Consider the following 20,267-nt stretch of genomic DNA (forward strand, 5'->3'; position numbering starts at 1 on the left):
TGGGCAGAAAAAGCTACTCAAGGAAGGCTTTTTCTGCCCAGCTCATCATTTCTGCCCATTCTAAACACATTCCAACCATCAGAACCATGCCAGGACACCTCGTTTTCCTAACCCTAACCCTACCCTGGGGCACACCCCTAACCCTAATATAGGGCTAAAGTTCCGCTGAAAAGAGGGCGATTTTGAAAAAGCCTTCCCTGAGGAGCTTTTTCTGCCCAGCTCAACATTTCTGCCCATTCTAAGCACCTTCCAACCATCAAACTCGTGCCAGGACGCCTCGTTTTTCTAAGCTTAAGCCAGTGATGGTTAAGCTTTTAGAGACCAAGTGTGCAAACTGCAGTCGAAAACCCACTTTTGTATCGCAAATTGCCAACACTGCAATAAAACCTTTAAGCAGCCAGTCCAAGCACATGTATATATTTCCTTGGCTGCGCACAAACCAGCCATGCCAAAGCTTGTACCAGTTGCGGCTAATGTGTCACGCCTCGTGGCATCATTTTGTGGCTCTGCTGCTCCCTTCCGAGCATGCACATTGCTCCTTCGTCCGCTGCTCTCCGATGCTCGGCTGCAAGGGCAATGCCTGGGTGACTTGGCTCGCGTGCCGACGGAGGGGGCTCTGCCGGCCCGCTGTGGCATGTGTGCCCCAGGTTCATCCCTACTGCATCCGGTGTCCTGCTTTGGGCCCGCTGTGGCTGGCCTCCTGCAGGAAGCACCTGCCCGTGGCCTGGCCTTTGTTCCCATCTCGTAGATTAATTGATGGAACGAACGTCACTACCGAGGACGAGCACATGTGGCTGATTCCCTTCAGCCCAGGAGAAGATCACACGGTCACCATCCACTTCGCTCAAGTGGAAGCCGTGGCGGGCCTTCGCCTCTGGAACTACAACAAGTCCCCCGAGGACACATACCGAGGGGTGAGCCGAGGGCCTCGCCAGAGGCACCCACTGTCCACGGGCTGCTGCCGGGGGCCTTGCCTCTCGTGTGCCAGAGGCGGAAAGAGGGAGGTGTGGCCGGGCCCCATTCTGCTGCCTCTCGCGAGCATCGCCTGGGCAGCCGTGGCTCTTGGGGCTGGGCCTCCCTCCGGGCAGCGGAGCAGAGATGCAGGCTTAGTGCCCGCCGGGCCCAGGAGGGGCCCCGTTCCTCAGGCAGCTCTCCTGCCCGTGCTCTGTCCCCCCCAGGCGAAGGTGCTGCACGTGTGGCTGGACGGCTGCTGCCTCTCCCCGCCGGGGGGCTTCCTCGTCCGCAAAGGGCCCGGCAACTGCCACTTCGACTTTGCCCAGGAGCTGCTCTTCGTGGACTGCCTGGCGGGAGTCCCGCCGACCCCCGCACGCCAGCGGTGAGCGAGCGGGCAGCACGGGCACGGCCCCCCCCCGCCCCCGCCGGTCTGGCTGGGGCCCCGCCTGCCGCGGGCCCCGTGCACAGAGCGTGTGCGCCTCGAGGCACCCATTGCATGCGCGTGTCCCTGTCTTGGCAGCACGGCCCTGAGGAAGACGGAGCGGGCGAGCATGGACTACGAGGCCCCACTGATGCCCCGCGGGTGTATCCTTCGGGTTGCCTGCCCCCTGCTCGTCGGCCTCTGGCGGCTGGGCGCCTCTGCGGGGGTGGGGGTGCCTCGCTGGAATTCCACTTCTGGGAGCGGGCTGTGACCTGCCTTGCTTTCATGTTGGTGTCTGGGGCCGCACACCAAAGGGCTGTCTCTGCCCTGCCCCACGTTTCCTTGGCAACCGTGGGAGCAGCGGCCGTGGGTTGCAAGGGCTGCCCCTGCCCACCTTGCAGACGGGGGGCTTCCGCCTCAAGCTGCGGCGTGCCTGGGTACCCGCGTTTACGGGCCCCCTGGAGCGCGTGTCACCACGGCTCGGCTCTCGGCCGTTACTGAGCGTTTCCTCAATGTTGCGTGATCAGTTGTTTTCCAGTTCCAGCTGCTGACCAGCTGGGGCGACCCCTATTACATCGGCCTGAGTGGGCTGGAGCTCTACGACGACTGCGGGGAGAGAATTCTCCTCCGCGAAAGCAGTATCCTTTCTCGGAATTGCCGCTGCCTCCCTGCTGCCCGGCAGACAGCCCCGCACAAGGGACCGGGGCGCCCCAAGGGGGTGCCCCCTCCCAACTCAGCCTGACCATGTGGGGCTGACCATGGCCAGGTCAGCTTCCCACGGGCGGCCTCTTCTGCCTCAGCTTCTCCCTGCAGGGGCCTGAGCGGGGCCTCGCATCTTAGGGCTGAAGAGGTCCCGGGACAACTCGGAGCAGCCGGCTCGCTGTCCAGACACTGGCGCCATCTCCAGAACCCGCTGACCCCCGTCGGCCAGATGTCCCTTTGACCCCGCAGCCCCCCTGCTTGGCTTCCCCACCTCCCCCCCGGTGGCAGGAGGGCGGCCTGAGGCGGGCCTGGCAGCCGGCGCGGCCCCTTGCTCCGGGTTGCCCTTGACCTGCGCTGCAGACATTGCTGCCTTCCCCGAGAGCGTCAACATCTTGGAGGGCGTCTGTGGAGATGTCCGGACACCAGACAAGCTCATTGACGGTGTGAATGGCACCAGTGATGGGAGACACATGTGGCTTGCACCAATTCTTCCAGGCTTGGTATAGTTCATCTGCCACTAGGCTAGAGCGCCCTCCACTGGCAGCCATCCCTGCTGCCTCTCTGAAGTGGCCTGCCGGCTGGCCGGTCAACCAGCCCACCTGCCTGCCTCGCTCTGGGCAGGCCAGGGCCCCCTGCAGTGCGAGTGGTGTCCCTGCTGCCCACGCACAGCTCAGAAGTCGCCGTGCAGCTGTGAACCCGGTTGTCGTGTTCTGAGGCCATCCCTCAGGTGCCCGGACGAGGCGATGCAGGAGGCAGCGAGAGGGAAGCCCTCTCAGCAGCGGCAGCCACCCGCCTGCAGAGCCCCCTCCGCCAAGAGGCTGACCTGGTGCCGGGCAAGGGGGGCTTTGCATTTTCCCAGGCATTTTATTTTATTTTATTTTATTTTATTTTATTTTATTTTATTTTATTTTATTAAAACATTTTTATGCCGCCCCATTCGCCGAAGCCTCGGGGCGGCTCACAACAAATCCGTTAGTGCCTTTTGCTTTCAGATTCACTGTGCTGTTGCTTTTCATGTATGCGGACGCTTCGGTTGTGATGTGGTTCAGACATACAAGTACTAAGCCCAGAGAGGCAAAGCCACTGTCCGGTCCTTGCCAAGAAGTAGCACAAGAAGCAAGCTGTGCAAGTGGCAGCTGCGATGGACAAGCGACAGATCGGTCGGAATGGATGCCTGGCCAAGGAATCCGGCCAGGGGTCTGGGACCTTCATCACGCGTGCTGCCTTTCTGACTCCCAGGCAGCATGGCAAGAGAAGACTGTCCCATGCCCAAATATTTCAAACTGCTTTGGGCTGTTAACTGAGATTTAATTCCTGAGATGCACAAGAGCTATGCTGCCTGGGATCAAAGTGTAGTCTGAGGGGCTCGGGGCTGAACGCGCCACGCTCAGGGCCCTTCCACTCTAACCGACTGGTTTGCTTTGGTGGCAGGTGAATCGTGTCTATGTTATCTTCGACCTGCCCACGAGAGTCTCCCTGATCAAGCTGTGGAATTATGCAAAGAGTCCCCAGAGAGGAGTCAAGGAGTTTGGAGTAAGTGCTGGCACAGGCTGGGCTTGTCCCCTCCTCTGGCGCTGTGCACCGCTGGTTCCCACTTGGGAAGGGAGCTCCTGCGAGCGGCGAGCCCACCCTCGTCGCCTGTGCCCAGCAGTTGCTCTCCAGGGTCTTGGGGCTTCCTCGCCATCAAGGCCCTTGTTCCCAGCAGCCGTCTGCCAGGGAGGGGACTGTGGACCTGCGCACCAAGCAGTCCCTCTGCTCCCGCCCGGCCAGCTCGGCTTCTTTGCGGGGAAGGAGTTGCGGCAGTGACTGCAGGCCACCCGCTGCCTCCCCCTGGCTTGCGCAGAAGCCGGCAGAGCCATTGGGGGACAGCATGCAGCTGGGCATTCAGGCGGGGCATGAGTGACCTGCGGCCAGGACACGGATGTGGCTCCTCTTCCCGCGGTGGCCCGGCTTTTGGGGTGCCTGTGTTTTTGCACAAGCTGCAGGGTGATCCGTGGCGGGGGACGGGGTGCCCGGCCAACCTCCCGTCCTTCGGCTGGTGCAGCCAGTAATGCTGGCATCTTCCTTGGCGACCAGCTCCTCGTCGATGACCTGCTTGTGTACAACGGGATCCTGGAGATGGTGGACCACCTGGTGCCGGGCATCCTGCCCACCTGCGAGCCCACGGTCCCCCACCACACCATCCTCTTTACTGACGATGAGAAGGTCTGCCGGCAGGAGAAGCATGCCCTGATCAGGTATGGGGGCCGGGGGAGCAGGGGCCGGCCCGGTCCCTGCAGCCTCAGCCGCGCATTGCCTGTGGCGTGGGCAGCCCTCCCTTTCAGCCAGGCTCGGGGGCACTTGAGGAGCCCTCCTGTTCCAGAGCAGCATGGTCTGCTCTGCAGGGGCCCTTCCCTCTCCTTGGTCCCTGCCTCAGCCCCTGGGCTGCATCTCTCCAGCCTGGGCTCTCTCAGCTGGGGTCCACCCACAGCAGTTCCCTCTGCCGCTCTTCCCCCCCTCTCCGTGATGCCGTTAGTACCGCCAACTTGTTTCCTGTCTCTGGGCAACAAGAGTGGACCCCACAGGGAACACAGTTGCCGCGAAGGGATTTCTGCCTGCGGGAATAGAATTGAGAGCCAAATCCCTCCACCATAAAGGTCAAATGCGAGCAGATGACAAGCCCTGACCTAATTGGATAACATGTTCCGAGAGAGCTTGTGCAGCTTCTCTGGTGCCAGATAATCCTCTGGGACAGGGAAGGAGCGGAAGCCCCGGCCGTGGCAAGCGGTGGCTGGTGGCCTGCCCCGGGCCCACATGCCCTCGGGAATGGGCTGGCTTCACAGCACTCGCACTCTGGAGGCCACATGGAAGCCCGGAGGTGCTGGCTTGCCAAGCCTGGGAGGTGCATATGCCAGAGGGCAGAGCGGGGGGGAGCAAAAGGGGACAGTCTTCTGTGAGGCAGAAGAGGCGAGGGGGCTCTCCTGGACCGTTGCTTCAGGGCAGAGGCCTCGGAAGCGAGGTCGGGGGGGAGGGGGCCCTGCGACTCACACACCTCGCTCTCCGCCACCGTTTCTGGCCAGTGCAGGTTCCTAAATGATCTGAAGATGTGCCCTGCTTTGTTTTCCTGAATTGTGGGGGAGAGCTCCATGGTCCCAGCCCGGTGCCTCACCTTTAGCTGCCCTTTAGCAAGGGAGGAGCCGGCCACCGGCCATCACGCCGAGAGCCTCTCCTCCCCAGCACGGCCCCGGGAGCAGGCAGCTCATGGCAGCCCCACCTGCTCCCTGGCTTCCAGTGAAGCCCCTTGCCCATCTCTGGCTTGACAGCAATGAAATGGGGGACCAGGAAGTGCGGATGATGAACGAGAACCAAGTCATCTCCTCCTCGCGAAAGAGGCAGGTGCCTGCTGACCAAGGTGAGTCTGAGCAGGGGAGAACTTGGGCTGGGTGGTGGGAAGCGGCAGAGGGGGACCTCCCAGCACGGGAAGGCCGCGCACTGGGCAGCGGGAGTCCTTTCCCAGCCTAGCGCAGCCCCCTCTGACCGTCTCCCTGCAAGACGTACCAGCTTGTCTGGCACTCATCCATCCCGGGGCAGGAGCCAGAAGATGCCCCGATAGTGGCTGGCGGGAGGACAGCTGGATGGCTGGAGGTGGGGGGGCCAGGGAGCTTCTTGCGGACACGGAACCTCTCTTCCCCCCTTGCCCCACAGCTCTTCGCCCCAGAACTTGCATTCAGGACAAAGGCCTGCTGTGGAGGGCGAAGCAGTGACGCAGAGAGGGCCCCACAGCGGCCAGCCTGGGCTTCTCCACTCCGGCCCCGGCCACCAGCCAGAGAGGCCAGCGGCTGGCCCAGGGCGGCCTGGACGAACAGCCCTGGCGGTGGCTGCTTGGCAGGCGCAGCCAGAAGTTCTCCACTGCAGCTCCATTAAACGATTCCCGGAAGCTGCCGTCTGCTGCTGCCTTGCGTGGGAGCCTTTGGCTGGGGGACAGCCCCCAGAGGGCCGGGCGGGCAGCTGCAGGGTCGCCGGGGTCCCCTTGGGCGGCAGCCGAGCGAGGGGCGCCATGGGGAATGGGAGGGCGGCGGCGTGCACACCGCTGCCGCGGCCGCCCCATTCCCTGGCAGGGCTTCCGCAGGGCAGCGTGGCCCACCCGCCCTGGACGTGACTCGGGGGGGCCCGCTGATCCCCAGGCAGGCTCTCCAGCGGGCCTTGTCCAGGTGGTGGTGCTGGCAGCTGCACGGAGGCCTGCGGCCAGCGGAGCAGCCCGCTCTCAGCCGCACAGGCCCTTCCCTGCTTGGACCGGGAGCAAGGCCGCGTCTCCTGCCCCTTCCTCGTGAACCAGGGGAAGGCGGGAGGCGGGCCCCTCCCCGGCCCCACTGGGGGACGAGCGCCGACAGAGTCAGCTCCTCTCGCCTCCGGGACTCCGTCCTTTTTCGCCTTCCCTGCTGCTCGTCCTGGTTGCTTTACTGCTCGGCTGCCTACTGGTCCCGCGCGGCCAGCTCCAGGCCAGCGTTCTCCACCGCGCAGGGCAAACGAGGCTGCCGCTCTCCACCCGCCCCCCACAAGGGACGTGTGGGCCTGCATGGCCTGCTGCCGTGGGGCTAACGTGGGGGGGGCACAGCGCAGCACGCAGCTCCCGCCCCCACCTTTGCTCTGCCACCCGTGGCTGGAGCACAGGCACTGGCGGACCGGTGGGGGGGGGGGTGCAGCTGCGGCCAGAGCCTCAGCCCCTTAATCTGATTGCAAGGAGATGAATTCCGCTCCAGCCCCAGATGGCACCAGCCCCTTGGTGTCTGCCTCTCCCCCACTCCCACTCCTGCTGGGCTGCCGGAGGACCCAAGAGCCCCTCTGCCCCCTCGCTTGCTGCTCAGCCCTGCCCATGTCCCTCTCACGGGGCGTCTGTGTGGGGGGGGAGCAGGGGCAGGCAGCCCTCCCTGGGAGCACTGGCGCCCTCCCCCAAGGTGGCATTTCCATTACCAGCAAGAGAGCGGCTGCCACCAGACTCAGGCCGGGGAATTGAGGCGGGGATGCATTGCCAGGAGCAGTGGTCCCGGTTAGGGCCGCCGGGGGAATGGGCTGGTGTGCTCGGAGCTGTGGCCAGAGGAAGGCTGTGGGAGGGGGCAGCTCTCAGAGGATGCCCCCTCTCTCGGGTGTGGGGGCGTCCGCCTCCCAGAGCCGGTTGCTGCCCTCCAGCCCCGCCTTGGTGGCTTCGCGAGCAGATGCTGGGCTGGGGAGGCCGAGGGGGCACTGTGCCCAGGCTGGCGATCGAAGGTGCCTGAAGCCGGAAACCTCGGCTCACCCACAGCGGCTCAGAAAGCAAGGCACAACTTGCAAAAGAACACCAGCAGCAGCACATATATTTTTGTTGTGTTAAAAACCGATCCTGTGCCGGCGGTCCAGATCTTCCTGCGCCAGCCCCACAGGGTCCTCTGGCCAGCGGCAGGAGGGGGCAGCCCTTCCCAGGGCCCTCCGGCGCACCGCAAGGGCCGTCCCCCAGGCGGGGCTCCAGGTCTCCCTACACCTGCTGGGTCCGCTCCCTCGGGGTGTGGCCGCCCGTCCCGGGGAAGATGCTCTGCAGGATGTGGCAGTACACCATGTAGAGCTCCGGGTCGATGGGCTGGGACAGGCTCCGGGCGTGGCAGGCCTGGCCAGGGGCGCAGCGCTGCAGCAGGTAGACGTCGCTGAAGAGCGCCATGAGGATCTTCTGGGCGGCCTGGTGGGGGTCCTCCTCGGACTGCGCCATGGCCCGCAGCTCTGTCAGGGTGTAGCCGTTGTAGCGCTTGCTCTCCTCTGCCAGCGGCTGGACCGTCTCCCCGATGTGCCTCACCTTCCACCTGAGGCACTTCAGCTCCTCCTGGACGGCCTCCAGCTCCTGCTCCACAGCCAGGAACTCCCGCCGGGTCACAAAGCCTCTGGGGGAGATGGGAGGCGGGAGCCGGATGAGGAGCCGCGTGCCGGCTCAGGGGCCGGACACGGGCCAAGCCCAGCCTCGCCACCTCTCTGTCCCCCGACAGAGGAGCACGTTGGAGGCGTGTGCGATACCAGCTTGCCACAGGGACGCCATGTGTTCCGCCACCTGCCCGTCTCCACACCCGGGGCCGCCACTCCTGCTGGCATGGCAGGAGCGACGCATCTAGGCAGCGGCTCACGGAATAAGCCCCGAGTTCGGCTCTCCCTGGCAAAGGCAGGGGCAGATGGGCCAGTGGAGGGAGCCCCCCTCCCCCGCTGCAGCATCACGGAGATGGCGCCACCTCTTGATGCCAACCTGCCAGCTCCCCATCAGGCTGCAGAGGACGCCCAGACGGCCCGGGAGTTGGGGGCTGGCCTTGGACCAGGCTCAGGCAGACACCTGCACCGCCCTCCGCGGAGGACTCGGCCCTCAGCCGCCCACATCCTGCGGGACCCACAAACCTCCTCAGGCCTTCCTCTTCCTCGGCCTTCGCAGGCCCGTCGGCTCGGGCAGTGCTCGCAGGGCGCTTTAGCTGGGCACACGGTCTCCTTGCCTGCAGGTTGCCTGCTGGGGCAGCCATGGGCTCTTGGCTGTGGGGGTGGTTATCACGACTGGCTGACACGGCTCTTGGCGCGAGGCTCTCTGGCCCGCTTGTCAGATGCGTCCTCCAGGTGGGCAGGTGAGACGCCGGCCTCGGCTGACGCTGCAGAGCCACAGATCCGGACCCTGCCGTCACCGCCACCTGTGCCAGTGGATCTCGGCGCTCCGTCGATCTGCAGCCAGCGGCAGCTTGAGCGGCTGCCACAGCAGCCCCCCACCCCACTTCTGGGGAGGAGACGTGGCTGGCGGGCCCTGACGAAATCGAGGACGCGTTTGCCGCATGGGTGGAAGAGCTCGACGGGGCCAAGGAGCATCTTCTCTGGCCGTTCTGGTGGCCCGCGTTTCTCTGGGATTTCATAACTGGGTATTGTGCAGTCCTGCAAGAGAAAACATCATCCCTATTTCTGCCTCACACCAAGTGACCGATAAAGAAGAGCTGCAGCTCCCGGTTCCTGGGCAGGACTGACTTCTCTCCCCGCAGACCGAGAGTGCCTCCACGTCATGGCGCTCTGCCCCCACGCGAGAGTGACGGAGGCGTCACGCACAGCTCCCGCCGCCTGCCAGGCCGTTTGGCCTGCGCCTGCATCCCGGGGCACCTCCGCCAGGAACCTCCCCGCAGCAGAGAAGCCGCCGCTTCCCTGTCTCACGGCCCTGGCCAAGGGCAACTGCAGCCTCCTAAGAGGCTTTTGCTGGGGCACCCAGAACCCAGGTCCCCTCCACCCCCTTGCCTGAGCCCCCACCCAGGGCCTCTGTGACTCGCAGAAGGGGGCTCTCTCGCCCCAGAAGCTGGCAGCAGCCGAGCCCGGCCCCCTTCGCATGCAAGCGGGCACTGCCACCGTGCGCCCACCCCTTTGCTGGCGCCACTGGGCACAGCCGCTCCCCACAGGATCCCTGCCGTGGCCCCTGCTGTGCCGGAGCAGCCGTGGGGAGTGGGTCCGTGAGAAAGGGCTGGCGGGCAGCGCAAGGCACCAAGTCACCCACACCTGCCCTGCCCTGGTCCCAGGAGCCAGCCCGTGTGGGAGGCACGGGGCGTCTTGCCCAAGGACAGCTGCCCCAGCCTCCAGCCCCAGCTGCTGGGAGGGCAGGCCTCACGAGCCGCTGGCCAGGCAGCCGGATGCACCTTTTCACCTGGTCGGACACAAGACAACCGTTAAGGCTGGTTTGTCGTCCGCTTTGTGAAAATCAGGACTTGCCGTGGGGAACGCCATCGCTTTGCCCAGCAGAAAGAGCCGGGAGCCTCGGGGTGCCTTGGCGGGGCAGGCGTGCCTGCCTCGGAGGCGAGGAGGCTGCCGCTGGGCCACGTGGCATCGCCACCGTCCAAGCAAGCAAGAGACCCCTCCGTGCATTTCACCTGTTTTCACATCCATTTGCACTAGTTTAAAATCTGGATATACTTGATCTTCACCAAAAAGCTAAGAACCCTTTTCCAGACACGTGCAAGCGTTTCCATGTACAGTCCTTCTCATATCAGTGCTTCTGTACAGACTTTTTCTTCACCACCACCACACTATTTATATTCTGCCATTTTTCTATGCACATTGTAAATTTCCTGTTCAAGCGCATCTCCGTATATCCCTTTTACTTATATGCGCACTGTCGTTCACACAGGTTTCTAACCAGCAAAGGTTTGTAGCTGTTTTTCACTGGGGGTGCTGAACATTCAGAAAAGTGCAAATGGGGAAGAGTAACTGCTACATTTCATGTGTTGGTTCAGGAAGTGCCATTAGTCAAGCCAGCACCCAAATGACCCTGGAAGACGCCCGGAGTGCAGGAGGAGGGTGGCCGCGGCGGCGCCACAGGCCCCAGCCCAGGCTGGGACTTGGGCGTCTCAGTGGCACAAGGGTGCGCCTAGTCCCTGTGGAACATGGCCTCGCTGCGAAGGGCAGGAGGCAGGTCAGAACAGCCCTGAAGTGGACTTGGGGGGCACCTCATCCAGCCCCCCCACTCACATGGCAGCCTACCTGCTGGCTGTGGGGGGGTCCAAAGGAAAGCGCCACACCCTCCGGCACCACCGCTGGGCCACGGGGAGACTACTTAGAAGCAGAGAAATGGAGCAAGCCTGAAGGGGCCTCCCAGGCCATCTAGTCTGACCCCTGGCTCCAGCTGGCTCCGATCATGACATGCCTGCCATGTGCATGTCCAGCCTGTCCTTGAACACCCTCACTATCGGGGCCTTGACCACCTGGGTTCGAAGCTCCACTCAGGCCGCAGTCAGTGCTGCCAGGCGTGCAGGACCAACGTGAGGGCACCGCATGATCCAGGACCGTGCACACCACACACAGGAGACCCTCAAGAAAGGGTGTCACTCGGCCACAGTTCAGATCAGGGGAAGTTAACAAGGACAGGCCGGGAGGCGCTTCCCACTTCCCGAAATCTCTGCTCCCCTCTCCCTCTGCAGACAACACCTTCCACAACTTTTGGCGCTCCTGTTGCGTCAGGAGCTGCGGGCAGGTGGGGCGTTTGCACGTCCAAAGGGCCACAGTGGTGGAGGCCGTGACCCCCGCCTGCCAGCGTTCGCATCCAGATTAAACGCCCTTGAAAGCGAAAGCAGATTAATACCCTCCCTTCACGGACATGCACGTTAAGCCTGCTGCCCAGGAGAGCCATCATGCAAGAGAGAGAGAGAGAGAGAGAGAGACCGAGAGGGGGTGCACTTACGGTTGGAGGAGCAGCCGTGGAGGCACTCTGACCTCACGACCCCAGCCTCATCCCTCTCCTCCTCCAGCCTGGAAAAGAGAACACACAAGCCGCATCTGTAACAGAGACCGGCGTGGCTCCTGCTGGGCATCGGCATGGGCACAGACGGCTTGCTCACCTGCGCCTCAGCGGCCAGGACCGCCGTCCCACGGGCCAAGGCCAGCGGGCCAGGCTGCGTGGCCTTGGTGTGCTCTGCCCGCGTTGGTGGTGGGGCAGAGAGGTGGCCTTGCCGCCAGAGAGGAGGGCGGTGTGGGCTCGGTGCCCTTCCTAGCTTCTCGGAAGCGATGGGCAGGGGCTCCCGCAGCAGCTCGAGGTAGGCCTCCCTTGCCTTTGACAACTGGAATTAAGGAGTCCGGCGGGCTGGGGCAGACAGGCTTCAGCCTGCCTTGTCGCTGGCAGCCTGGGAGCGCCACACAGGGGTGGATGCCTCCCTGCAGCTCCTGCGTTCTCCTTCGGAGAAGCGCCACCATGCGCCACCGTGTCTGCCTGCGTGGCCATCTGCGAGCAGCAGGCACCAGCACAGCTGCTGGGAAGTCAGGGCAAGCCTCCGGGCCCAGGGGCCTGGGAACTCACCATGCCACGTCCTCGAGAGTCACGTACCGCCGGGGGCTGCGGAGAAACCTGTGCACAGCCCAGCAGGAAAGCGGCAGGGCGGGACTGGTGGGCGTGCGGCAAGCGCAGAAGGGCAGAATGTCAACGTACAAGTTCAGCCATGGCCCGAGCGCAGAAGCTCGGCCTGGTTCCTGACCGGCCTGCAGGCCAGCCACAAGCAAGCTGCACTGCACGAGTGCTATTCGTGAGAGCAAGGGTGACATGCTAACGGCTGACAAGGAAGGGATCCTGAGGGATCCTGAGGGACGAAGGTTGGCCTCCTCCTCCTCTGCTTCTGTCCAAGGTGGGCATCTCTGGTCCCCTCCTGCAGCTTTTCCAAGTGGAGCCGGTCACAAGGCCACGGAAGCCAGACCACAGAGAGGAGCGGGCATCCCCAGGGTCTCCTTTTCACAGTACGGGTCATGATCGGCTTGGAGGGGTCAGCATGGCCCCCTCGGCCAGACCCTCCTCAGGCCCCCTTGCCTGGGCCCAAGACAAAGTGCCCTCGCTTTGGCAAGCCTTTGCAGGCCTCTGCTGGAGCCGGCAGCCCGAATGCTGGCGTGCCGACGCCACGTGCCCAGGGGCCTGTGCAATGCAGAATCTTCTATCGTCCGCCTCGGAGCCGCAAGGAGCCCTCGCTGGCAGTGAGAGGGCAGACAACGAGCTCCTCTGGCAGCTCCCTCCAGACGAGGGGGAGGGACAGAAGGACGCATGTCCCTTGGCCAAGGGCACTGAGTCTTCATCTCTCGGTCTCAATGCTCTGTGCCTGCCTCAGGAAGGAGGGGAGGCCGAGGCTGGTACTGGAGCACAGACAGCCAGCGGCTCTTTCCTCAAAAGCAGGGGGCAGAGGGACTCAACGCAGGCGCCAGGGGCACGTCCCCAAAGTGCCACTCCACAGACTGAGCTGCGAGGCAGGTCCCTCCAAGGCAGCCCCCCAGAGCCTCGCCTCTGGCACACCCGCCCTGCTCAGCCCACAGATGCCCCTCATCCACAAACCCCCGAGGCCTCCCGGGCTGCAGCTCTCCCGGGCAGCCCCGGGAGCATACCAGCCTGCACTGCTCGGAGGGCCGAGGCTGGGCCGGTCCTCTCCACCAGCTCCTCGCCTCCAGCACCCTGTCCCAAGCACGCGCCTGCTGCCTGGGCAGGACCCAGCCTCGCCCAGGCTGCTGGAACAAGGCCGTGTGGCCAGCACTCGCCCCTCCGTGGGCACTCGGAGGACTAGCTAGTCCTCGGCCATCCCTAGGGCTGGCCAGCCCCGGAGCCCGGTGGGACAAGCAGAGGCCCAAAGGAGGGAGCTGCAGGCCTCAGGCCCTGGGAAGAGCCAGGTGGGCCGTAATCCTGTCCAGTGCCTACCTGGCTTCCTTCGGGGCTGCCAAGAGACCCTGCGGCCCCCACATGGTCTGGCCCCTCCAGGCTGAAAGGCACCAAGACAGCAGGGCACGCAGGCTGGGGTTGTGGGGAATCGCCACGTCTGATTCCCAGACAGTTCTGGGACTCTTCCAATGCGAGGAGTCCAAGGTGCACCCCGTGGCCGAACACGGGGGCCTGGGGAACTCTGGGTTAGGGTTTGGGTGCCAGGTTGCCCTTTGATCTCCCGGCCTCTGAAAAGCGAGTGTGGCTCAGGGCAGGAGAGCAGAGCAGAGAAGCCCCTCCCGGCTGCGGAGTCCCTTCCTTCCAACAGGGTCTCCCACACAATCCCCTGCAGGGATGGGTGCAGTCATGGCATGCCTCTCCTCTTGCACGCACACGTGTGCACATGTGCCATGCACACACGTGAGCCAGCACCCATTGCACGCCCCCCTGCTTTGCCTTCACGCAGTGCTGCTCCACAGGAACAGCTTGGCTCACTCGCGCGCCGGTCACACATCCCACATCCTTGGGCAAAAGGGAGACGCTTTGAACAGAGAAAGCGCCCCGTGCCAGGTGCCTCCACTGCCAGCTCGGAGCGAGGCCTCGCAGCGTCCTTTTCGTGTGCACAGAAGTTCTAGACTTCCATGCTGGGGGGGGGTCCCTTCAGCACGTCCTCGAGGGGCTGTGCCCACACCCTGCTTTGGGGGCCTGCTGGTCTGCCCCGGCTACGAGCTGCCCTACCCTTCGCGGCACCAGCGACAACAAGGAGCAGCGGGGGGGGGGGCGGGCCCCATGCACTCCCCACAAGCCCTCCTGTGTGGCCCCAGCTCACCTGCCATGGAAGTTTTTCGGGGGCTCGTGGTCTGCATAGAGGGGGTCCCCTGGGAAGCCCAGCTCAAAGACTTTGCGCTTGTGCCGGAACTCAATGACCGTCTTGGTGTAGGAGTTGAGCGTAGAGACGGAGGCCGCCATGCAGCAGGTGAAGGAGGCCCAGGCCAGGCTGCCGAGGGGACACGAGCCGTCGTGAGCGGAAGCGAGCCAGGCCCCCACCCCGGCCCGGCCCGGCCCGGCCCGGCCCGGCCCGGCCCCAGCCACTGGCCCTGCTGGGGGAGGGCGGTCCTGCCCACAGGCCAGAAACGCAGGTGCTCTTTTCACACCTGCGCACACCAGCACCATGTTCCACGGCAGGAAAGAGGATGCGGGGGGGCATGCCACTGGGACCCCCCACATGGTCCACACTGGACCCCTGAGATGCAGGGAGCTTGGGCGGGAGGGGCCAGCAGCCTCCTTTGGGGGCCTGCAGAGGCTGCCCCCGAGGGAGGCCAGGTGGGGCAGGCACCTGCAGCTGGGAGACCCCGTGAATGGCTCTCCCGGGGGCCCCCTTCCAAGTGAGCGCTGGGATCGCGACCCCGTGGGCCCCCCAGCCCCTGCTGCTCCGGCTCACCCAAAGGACCAGCCATAGTCCCAAGCATGGGGCCTCCAGTCTTCCGGGCCGAGGCTGACAGTCGCCTGGAATACCTGCGTGTACATCATGTGGGCCACCATGCCCAAAAGCCCTGCAAGACACGACCCCAGACTTGGTGCCCTGCAGCTGGAGCAGCTCCTGCGGAGCCAGGCGGTGGGGGGCCCTGGTTGGGGGGGCCACCGAGCCATTCTACACCCCCTCCCTCACGGGTGGCCCGATCCCCTTGCAAACCGTCTGCCCTGTCAGCCGCCACGCCGCCCAGGGGTTCCTCGGCACCCGCATCCCGCCTTGCTCCACTTGCGAGGAACCCGGGGCAGCTCCACGCTATCCTCACTGCACCCCGTGCGGTGGACCGACCGAGGCGGAGGCTGGCCCAACCGCACCCCGGGAGCCTCACGGCTGAATGGGCGCCAGCACCTCCCGGGCCACCAGACCAGCAGCCTCACTGCCACAGCACGCCGGGGACATGCTGTCATTTCAGTGCGTACGGGGACCCGCCAGCTGCCTGGAACAAGCTGCTCGGGCCCATGGCTTCAGGAAGCATCGCAAGGCCTCCGGGAGCACTCGAGGTGCTGCCAGGACGGAACTCCGGCATCCCAGCTCACCCACACAGCCACCCCGGCTGTGTTCGGCTGCAAGGGTACAAGGGGCTGGCCAGAGGGCCGGGGGGGGGGGGGGCTGTTTTGCAGCGGCACGTACCTGACAGCACAGTGAAGACGGCAGCGAAAGCGTTGAGCTTCAGCCCATCGATCACATTGTTGGAGTGCAGGAGCTCCAGACACATGAGGCTGAAGCCCACCACCAGCAGGAGGATGTACAGCACCTCCGAGACCACCGAGAGCCACAGGACCCCTGCAGCGAGCACACGGGCTCGTTTGGCAGGGGAGCCTCGAGCCCTGGGGGCTGGCAGGTGGCTCCCAGGCAGGCAGAGCGTGGGGCACAGGCCCTGGCACTGAGCACCTCTCCCCCATGGCTGGCTAACCTGCCCTGGCCCCTCACAAGGCTCTCCAGCAGAAGGCCGGCCAGGAGGCAGTGGCCGGAGGCGGCAGGTGGCTCTTCCCCGCCTGGCCAGGTGGCCATTGCGCTGACCCACACCCTCGCCCGATCCCTGGCGCCCGGCACCGTAGCCCGGCCGCCTGGGGGCCCTCCATCCAGCGGGCACTACCCCAGGCCGGAAGCCAGAGAAGTGGAAAAGCACTTGGGATCCTCCCCCAGGTGGACCTCAGGGCAGCTTTCCGACATGGGAAGGTGCTGCTCGAAAGGCCTCGAGGCCCCTTGGCAGGACCGTGGCAGGAGCGAAGTGCCGGTTTGGCTGGGAGCGGCTTGCCAAGGGGGCCCCTGCAGTCGCCCCCCCCCCCATGTGCCGCGGACCGCTGGGGTCATGACCAGCCGGCCGGTGAGACAAGGGGGGAGCGGATGGGGGTGCAGATCACAGGACAACCGGAGAGCTCGGTTGCCCAGAGCGGAGGAAGCAAAAGGTGCCTTCGCAGCAAGAGTGCGGATGGGAGAGGGGGGGCCCGGGCCACGCACGTCCCCGACCCCCACCGTTCGGAGGCCAGGCACCTTTTGCTGCAAGGCGGCCACCCAGACCCCCGCGGCTCCACACTCCTTCAGGCGGCAGAGACAGCGTCGCATTCAAGGCGCCAGAGCCTCCCTCCCTGCCTCCCTCCCTCCAGATGCCAGAAGCAGGGGACATGCAGTGCATCTCTTACCTTTCTCTGAAGCAGGAGCAAGGTCAATAAAACTTCGGCACTGTTCACCTGGAGAGAGGGGAAGAGAGGTTTTCGCAGCCTGCCTCCTATCGGTCCGGCCCGTGCGCCTGAGGGACCAGCGCGCCACACAGACCGCGGGCCCTCATGGCCCTGGCCCCCTCTGGCCCCAGGGTCCCCCACCCCACCCCAAAAGGGCTCTTCTCCCGGACCACTGGCTGAGGAGCGGGCCCTGGTGGCTCCCATGCCCAGCGAAGGCGCCTGGCTCAGCACTCCCTCCTCCCGCCCTTGCAAGCCCCTGCAAGAGTAGGATGGCCGCCTGGTGCAGGAGGCGCGGCGACAGGGCTGCTGGCACCGTTGCGGCTCTGGGGGATACACCTCTGGAAGCCACTGTGGCCGGATGCTCAAAGGGCTCGACTGGGACGCTGAGGGAAACAGGTCACAGTCCTCGCTCACTGGGCCACTTTGCGCCCGCCGCTCGCTCTCAGCCTAGCCTACCTCACAAGGCTGTTGTGAGTGAAAAACGGCAGGATGCATCATGTCTGCTTCCTTGGGTCAGCTACGGGAGGGGAAAGGACAGGCCACGAGGCCTCGGCACGCCTGCGGAGCGCCTGGAGCCAGGCAGCTTCTTGTGCACCGTGGCCTTTGGGAAGGGGGCACGGAGAAGTTGCGGGAAATGCCCTGGAGACCTCGCCTCAGGTTTGCAGCTCACTGCTCTCCTGGGGTGGGCTGGCTCTCGGGATGGCTGCATCACTGGCTCCGGACTGAGGGGCTCCTGCCCACTTTCTGGAGTGGGGCCCTGACCTCTGCCCCAAAGTCTTCCCAATAGCCCCAGCACGAGGAGGCAGCTGGATCAGGCCTGTGGTTTGGCAGCCTCGGCCAGCTGGTGAGCAAGTGCCCTTTCTCTTCCAAGCCCACCCCCAAACCTGCTTGCCCAGCCACCTAGCCCGAGCCACTAATGCAGCACACAATGCAGAATTATGTAACCGTGAATAATTCTACATTGCGGAGTTACATAACAGTTATCCATGCTGTTATTAATAGTATAGATATTCATACAGGGTTAATAATAGCAATAAGGAGTGGATGGACCAGGCCTTGGAATGTGGGGCGGATCCCTTCTCTCCCCCTCCCCTAAAATGCCCTGGGAGCGCCAAGGCTGCTCCTGAAAGGCTCTGTGCCCCAGCCCTGGGGACCTGCTCGGCTGGCGGGCTGTCTCCAGGCTCTGCATGCCAAGGCCAGCCTTCCCCAGCCTGGTGCCCCTAGCGCAGTGGCTGGAGTGATGGGTGTGCAACCCGGTCCAATTCGATCGTGCTGTGCTGGGAAGGCCCCTGCCTCTCCAGCCCCCTCCCCAGGATTCCAGCCCTCACACAGCAGGAAAGGTGCTTAGTAGATCAGGAAAGAGGCAAAGCTGTTTCCTGTTGAAGCTGGCAAACAGAATGCCAGAAGAACTAGAATGGCATTAATCTACGCGTGGCACAGGATTAGGCCGAGAACACAAGGCAATGTGAAGCAAGACGGTGAGAAGGAAAGGCTGGCTCAGCCCTCATCCAGCAAGGCTGCTCCTTAACAGCACAAGCCACCCTTGACAGCTTCTCCACCACAGAGGGAACGCCCGCTCCTGACTCCGCAGGGGGCGCAAAGAGCCATCTTGCTCTGGGGAGCCGATCCCGCCAGGTCTCAGCCACTTTCCAGCTGTGGCCGGCTGCTTCTGTCCCTCTCCTCGCACGGGCCCGTTGCCACTTGCTTGCGGCCCCCAGGCCAGGCGCAACCCCACAGACCATCCCCCTGCACTGCTGAAGCGGGGGGAGCCACAGGGCGGCAGCACACCAAAAGCGCTCCTGCAGGCGGGACAGGGAGCCAGCACCCCCTCGAGTCACCTGGGTCACACGCCCTTTCCCATCGCTCGGCCCCTTCCCTCGCTCTACGCTGCACCCAGCCGAGTGCGCTCATTCGGAGGGCTAAAGGTGCTCTGGAGAGCAGTACCGCTTCTCCACAACGCCCGGCTGGGGACTCCCTCAGCACCTCCAGTGGCGGGCTGTTCCAGTGACACGGAGCGCTTCCTGCACTGCCAACGCGCCTGCCCAGAAGCTGCTTCTCCGCAGTGGCCGCAGCGGCCCTTCCGAGGCAGCAGAGATGCCCCTGGGCGAAAGGCACGGGCACCACCCGCCTCTTGCCTCTTTTGCTTCCCTGGATTTATTCCGGCTATTTTCGAACATATTGTATAACTGATCTTCTAAGCTTTTAAGATTTAATTTCAGACTTGGCATGCAGTCCACACTGCCACGCTGTCCTTTTCCAGTCCCACCTAGATTTGAACTTGGGGGGAGTCTGCAAGCACCCAGGAACACGCATTCGGGCATGACGCAGTTCACAGGGGCAAAAGTGCCCCCTGCCACACACACGCCCCTCAGGCGGCTTGCCAGGCGATGCAGGTGGGCGCCCGGGGAGGGAGTGCTGTCTCCGCGGGACTCGTCTGCACACCCGGGGCAGCCCGGGGCAGCGTGCAAGGGGGCGGGCAGGGCAGCTGGGGGCCAAGCCCGACGCGGAGTGCTGCGGGGCAGGGCTCCTTTCCAGGCAGGAGGCGCTGCGGTCCTCCTAGCCACAGAGCGACAGGAGGGGCTGCCCCGGCGCACAGCCGGGCGGCCGCGTCGAGGAGCCCAGGCACCCAGCGCAGCCCCTTCGCTCCGGAGCGCAGGTCCCCCGCCCCAGCCGCGGCCCCTCGCCAAGCCCGCGGGGAAAGCGGCGGGCAAGCGGCGTGGTCGGAGCCGCCTCCCGGGGAAGCGAGGGCGGCTGGTCCTGGCTTAGAGCTGGCCCGGCAGCCCACCGGAAAGGACGGGGGGCCCGGCTAGCCGCGGGGACGCCGTGGAAGGGGTCGGGAGCGGCGAGCGTGCGACGGGTGGGCGCGGGAGATAGTCGCCATCCGAGGGGGCCGCGGGCAGAGGGGAAGCGGCTCCCCTCCGGGCCACCGGCCCCCTCCCGCGCCGCGCCGGCGAGCCTGGCCAGGTAAGCCCCCCCCCCCCCCCGGGTGACACAGCAAAAGCAGGCAACCGTCTCCACAGCAACTCCGGCGGCTGCGCCTTGCTAGAGCCGCGAGGCTGCAGCCGCCCTTGCGCGCTTGCACGGGGACTTGCTTCCGAGGAGGCGGGCGCCGTGCCTGAACCGGGAAGCGCCCGGGCCGCGCAGCCGGCAGCCGAGGCCTGCCGGGGTCGGGACAGCAGTGAGCCAGCCGGCGCGCCAGGCAAGCGGCTCCGGACGGCCCGGGAGACGGGAGGGCGCGATGCCGCGGAGCAGCGCCGGCTCCCCGCGGCTGGTCCGGAGCTTAGGGGCGAGGGGGAAGCTCCGGGCTCTCGGGGGAGCGTCAGGCCCGAAGGGGCGCGCAGGGCCCGCCACCCGCCGCCGCCGCGCAGCACAAGTGCAAGCGCCGCGCAGCGCCCCCCGCATGGAGCGCGGGGACTCACCGGGCGTGTTGATGTTCTCCTCGCACGAGTACCAGATGCCGGCGTGGAAGTACCGGAAGAGAAAGCGGTCGTCGCCCGTCTCCCAGCTGTAGCGCACCACGTTGGCGGGGGCAGAGCCGTTGCCGGCCGTCCGGTTGCCCGCCGCGGCGTCGTCGTAGCCGTAGTCGAGGCAGTTTGTCCGCCTGCGCGGCCCGCAGGTGGGCTTGGGCACCCGCTGCGTCCCCTCGCACCAGTGCGTCGTGCCGAAGGCCGTGGCCGAGAAGAGCAGCGCCAGCAGGTTGAGCGCCACCGCCAGCAGCGCCCGCGCCCGACGGCCCCCGCCGCCCCCGCGCCGCTCGCCCCCCGGCGGCGGCGGCGGCGGCGGCCCTCGGCTCCCCAGCGCCGCCTCCCTCAT

General features: G+C 65.3%; 2 protein-coding genes across 3 annotated transcripts in view; one reads left to right on the forward strand and one right to left on the reverse strand.

Annotated features, from left to right (window-relative positions):
• Positions 1–5,990, forward strand: part of LOC123024992 (katanin interacting protein) — a 24,665-nt gene extending 18,675 nt beyond the window's left edge. For both annotated transcript variants that reach the window (XM_044433366.1, XM_044433367.1), the window contains 9 exons: positions 749–914; positions 1,179–1,336; positions 1,475–1,539; positions 1,903–2,013; positions 2,438–2,577; positions 3,509–3,610; positions 4,154–4,314; positions 5,380–5,468; positions 5,762–5,990. In XM_044433366.1, the coding sequence (XP_044289301.1) occupies positions 749–914; positions 1,179–1,336; positions 1,475–1,539; positions 1,903–2,013; positions 2,438–2,577; positions 3,509–3,610; positions 4,154–4,314; positions 5,380–5,468; positions 5,762–5,820 (1,051 nt within the window). In that variant the 3' untranslated portion in view covers positions 5,821–5,990. The remainder of the gene's footprint in view (positions 1–748; positions 915–1,178; positions 1,337–1,474; positions 1,540–1,902; positions 2,014–2,437; positions 2,578–3,508; positions 3,611–4,153; positions 4,315–5,379; positions 5,469–5,761) is intronic.
• Positions 5,991–7,378: 1,388 nt separating this feature from the next.
• Positions 7,379–20,267, reverse strand: GSG1L (GSG1 like). Its single transcript, XM_044433635.1, has 7 exons — positions 19,874–20,267; positions 16,416–16,463; positions 15,403–15,555; positions 14,683–14,794; positions 14,071–14,238; positions 8,462–8,977; positions 7,379–7,962 (listed from the first exon to the last, which is right to left on the reverse strand). The coding sequence occupies exons 1-7, from the start codon at positions 20,265–20,267 to the stop codon at positions 7,566–7,568; spliced, it is 1,788 nt and encodes a 595-aa protein (XP_044289570.1). The 3' UTR covers positions 7,379–7,565.

This window comes from Varanus komodoensis, unplaced genomic scaffold, assembly GCF_004798865.1.
Source record: "Varanus komodoensis strain SLA01 unplaced genomic scaffold, ASM479886v1 scaffold26, whole genome shotgun sequence".
Classification (NCBI taxonomy): domain Eukaryota; kingdom Metazoa; phylum Chordata; class Lepidosauria; order Squamata; family Varanidae; genus Varanus; species Varanus komodoensis.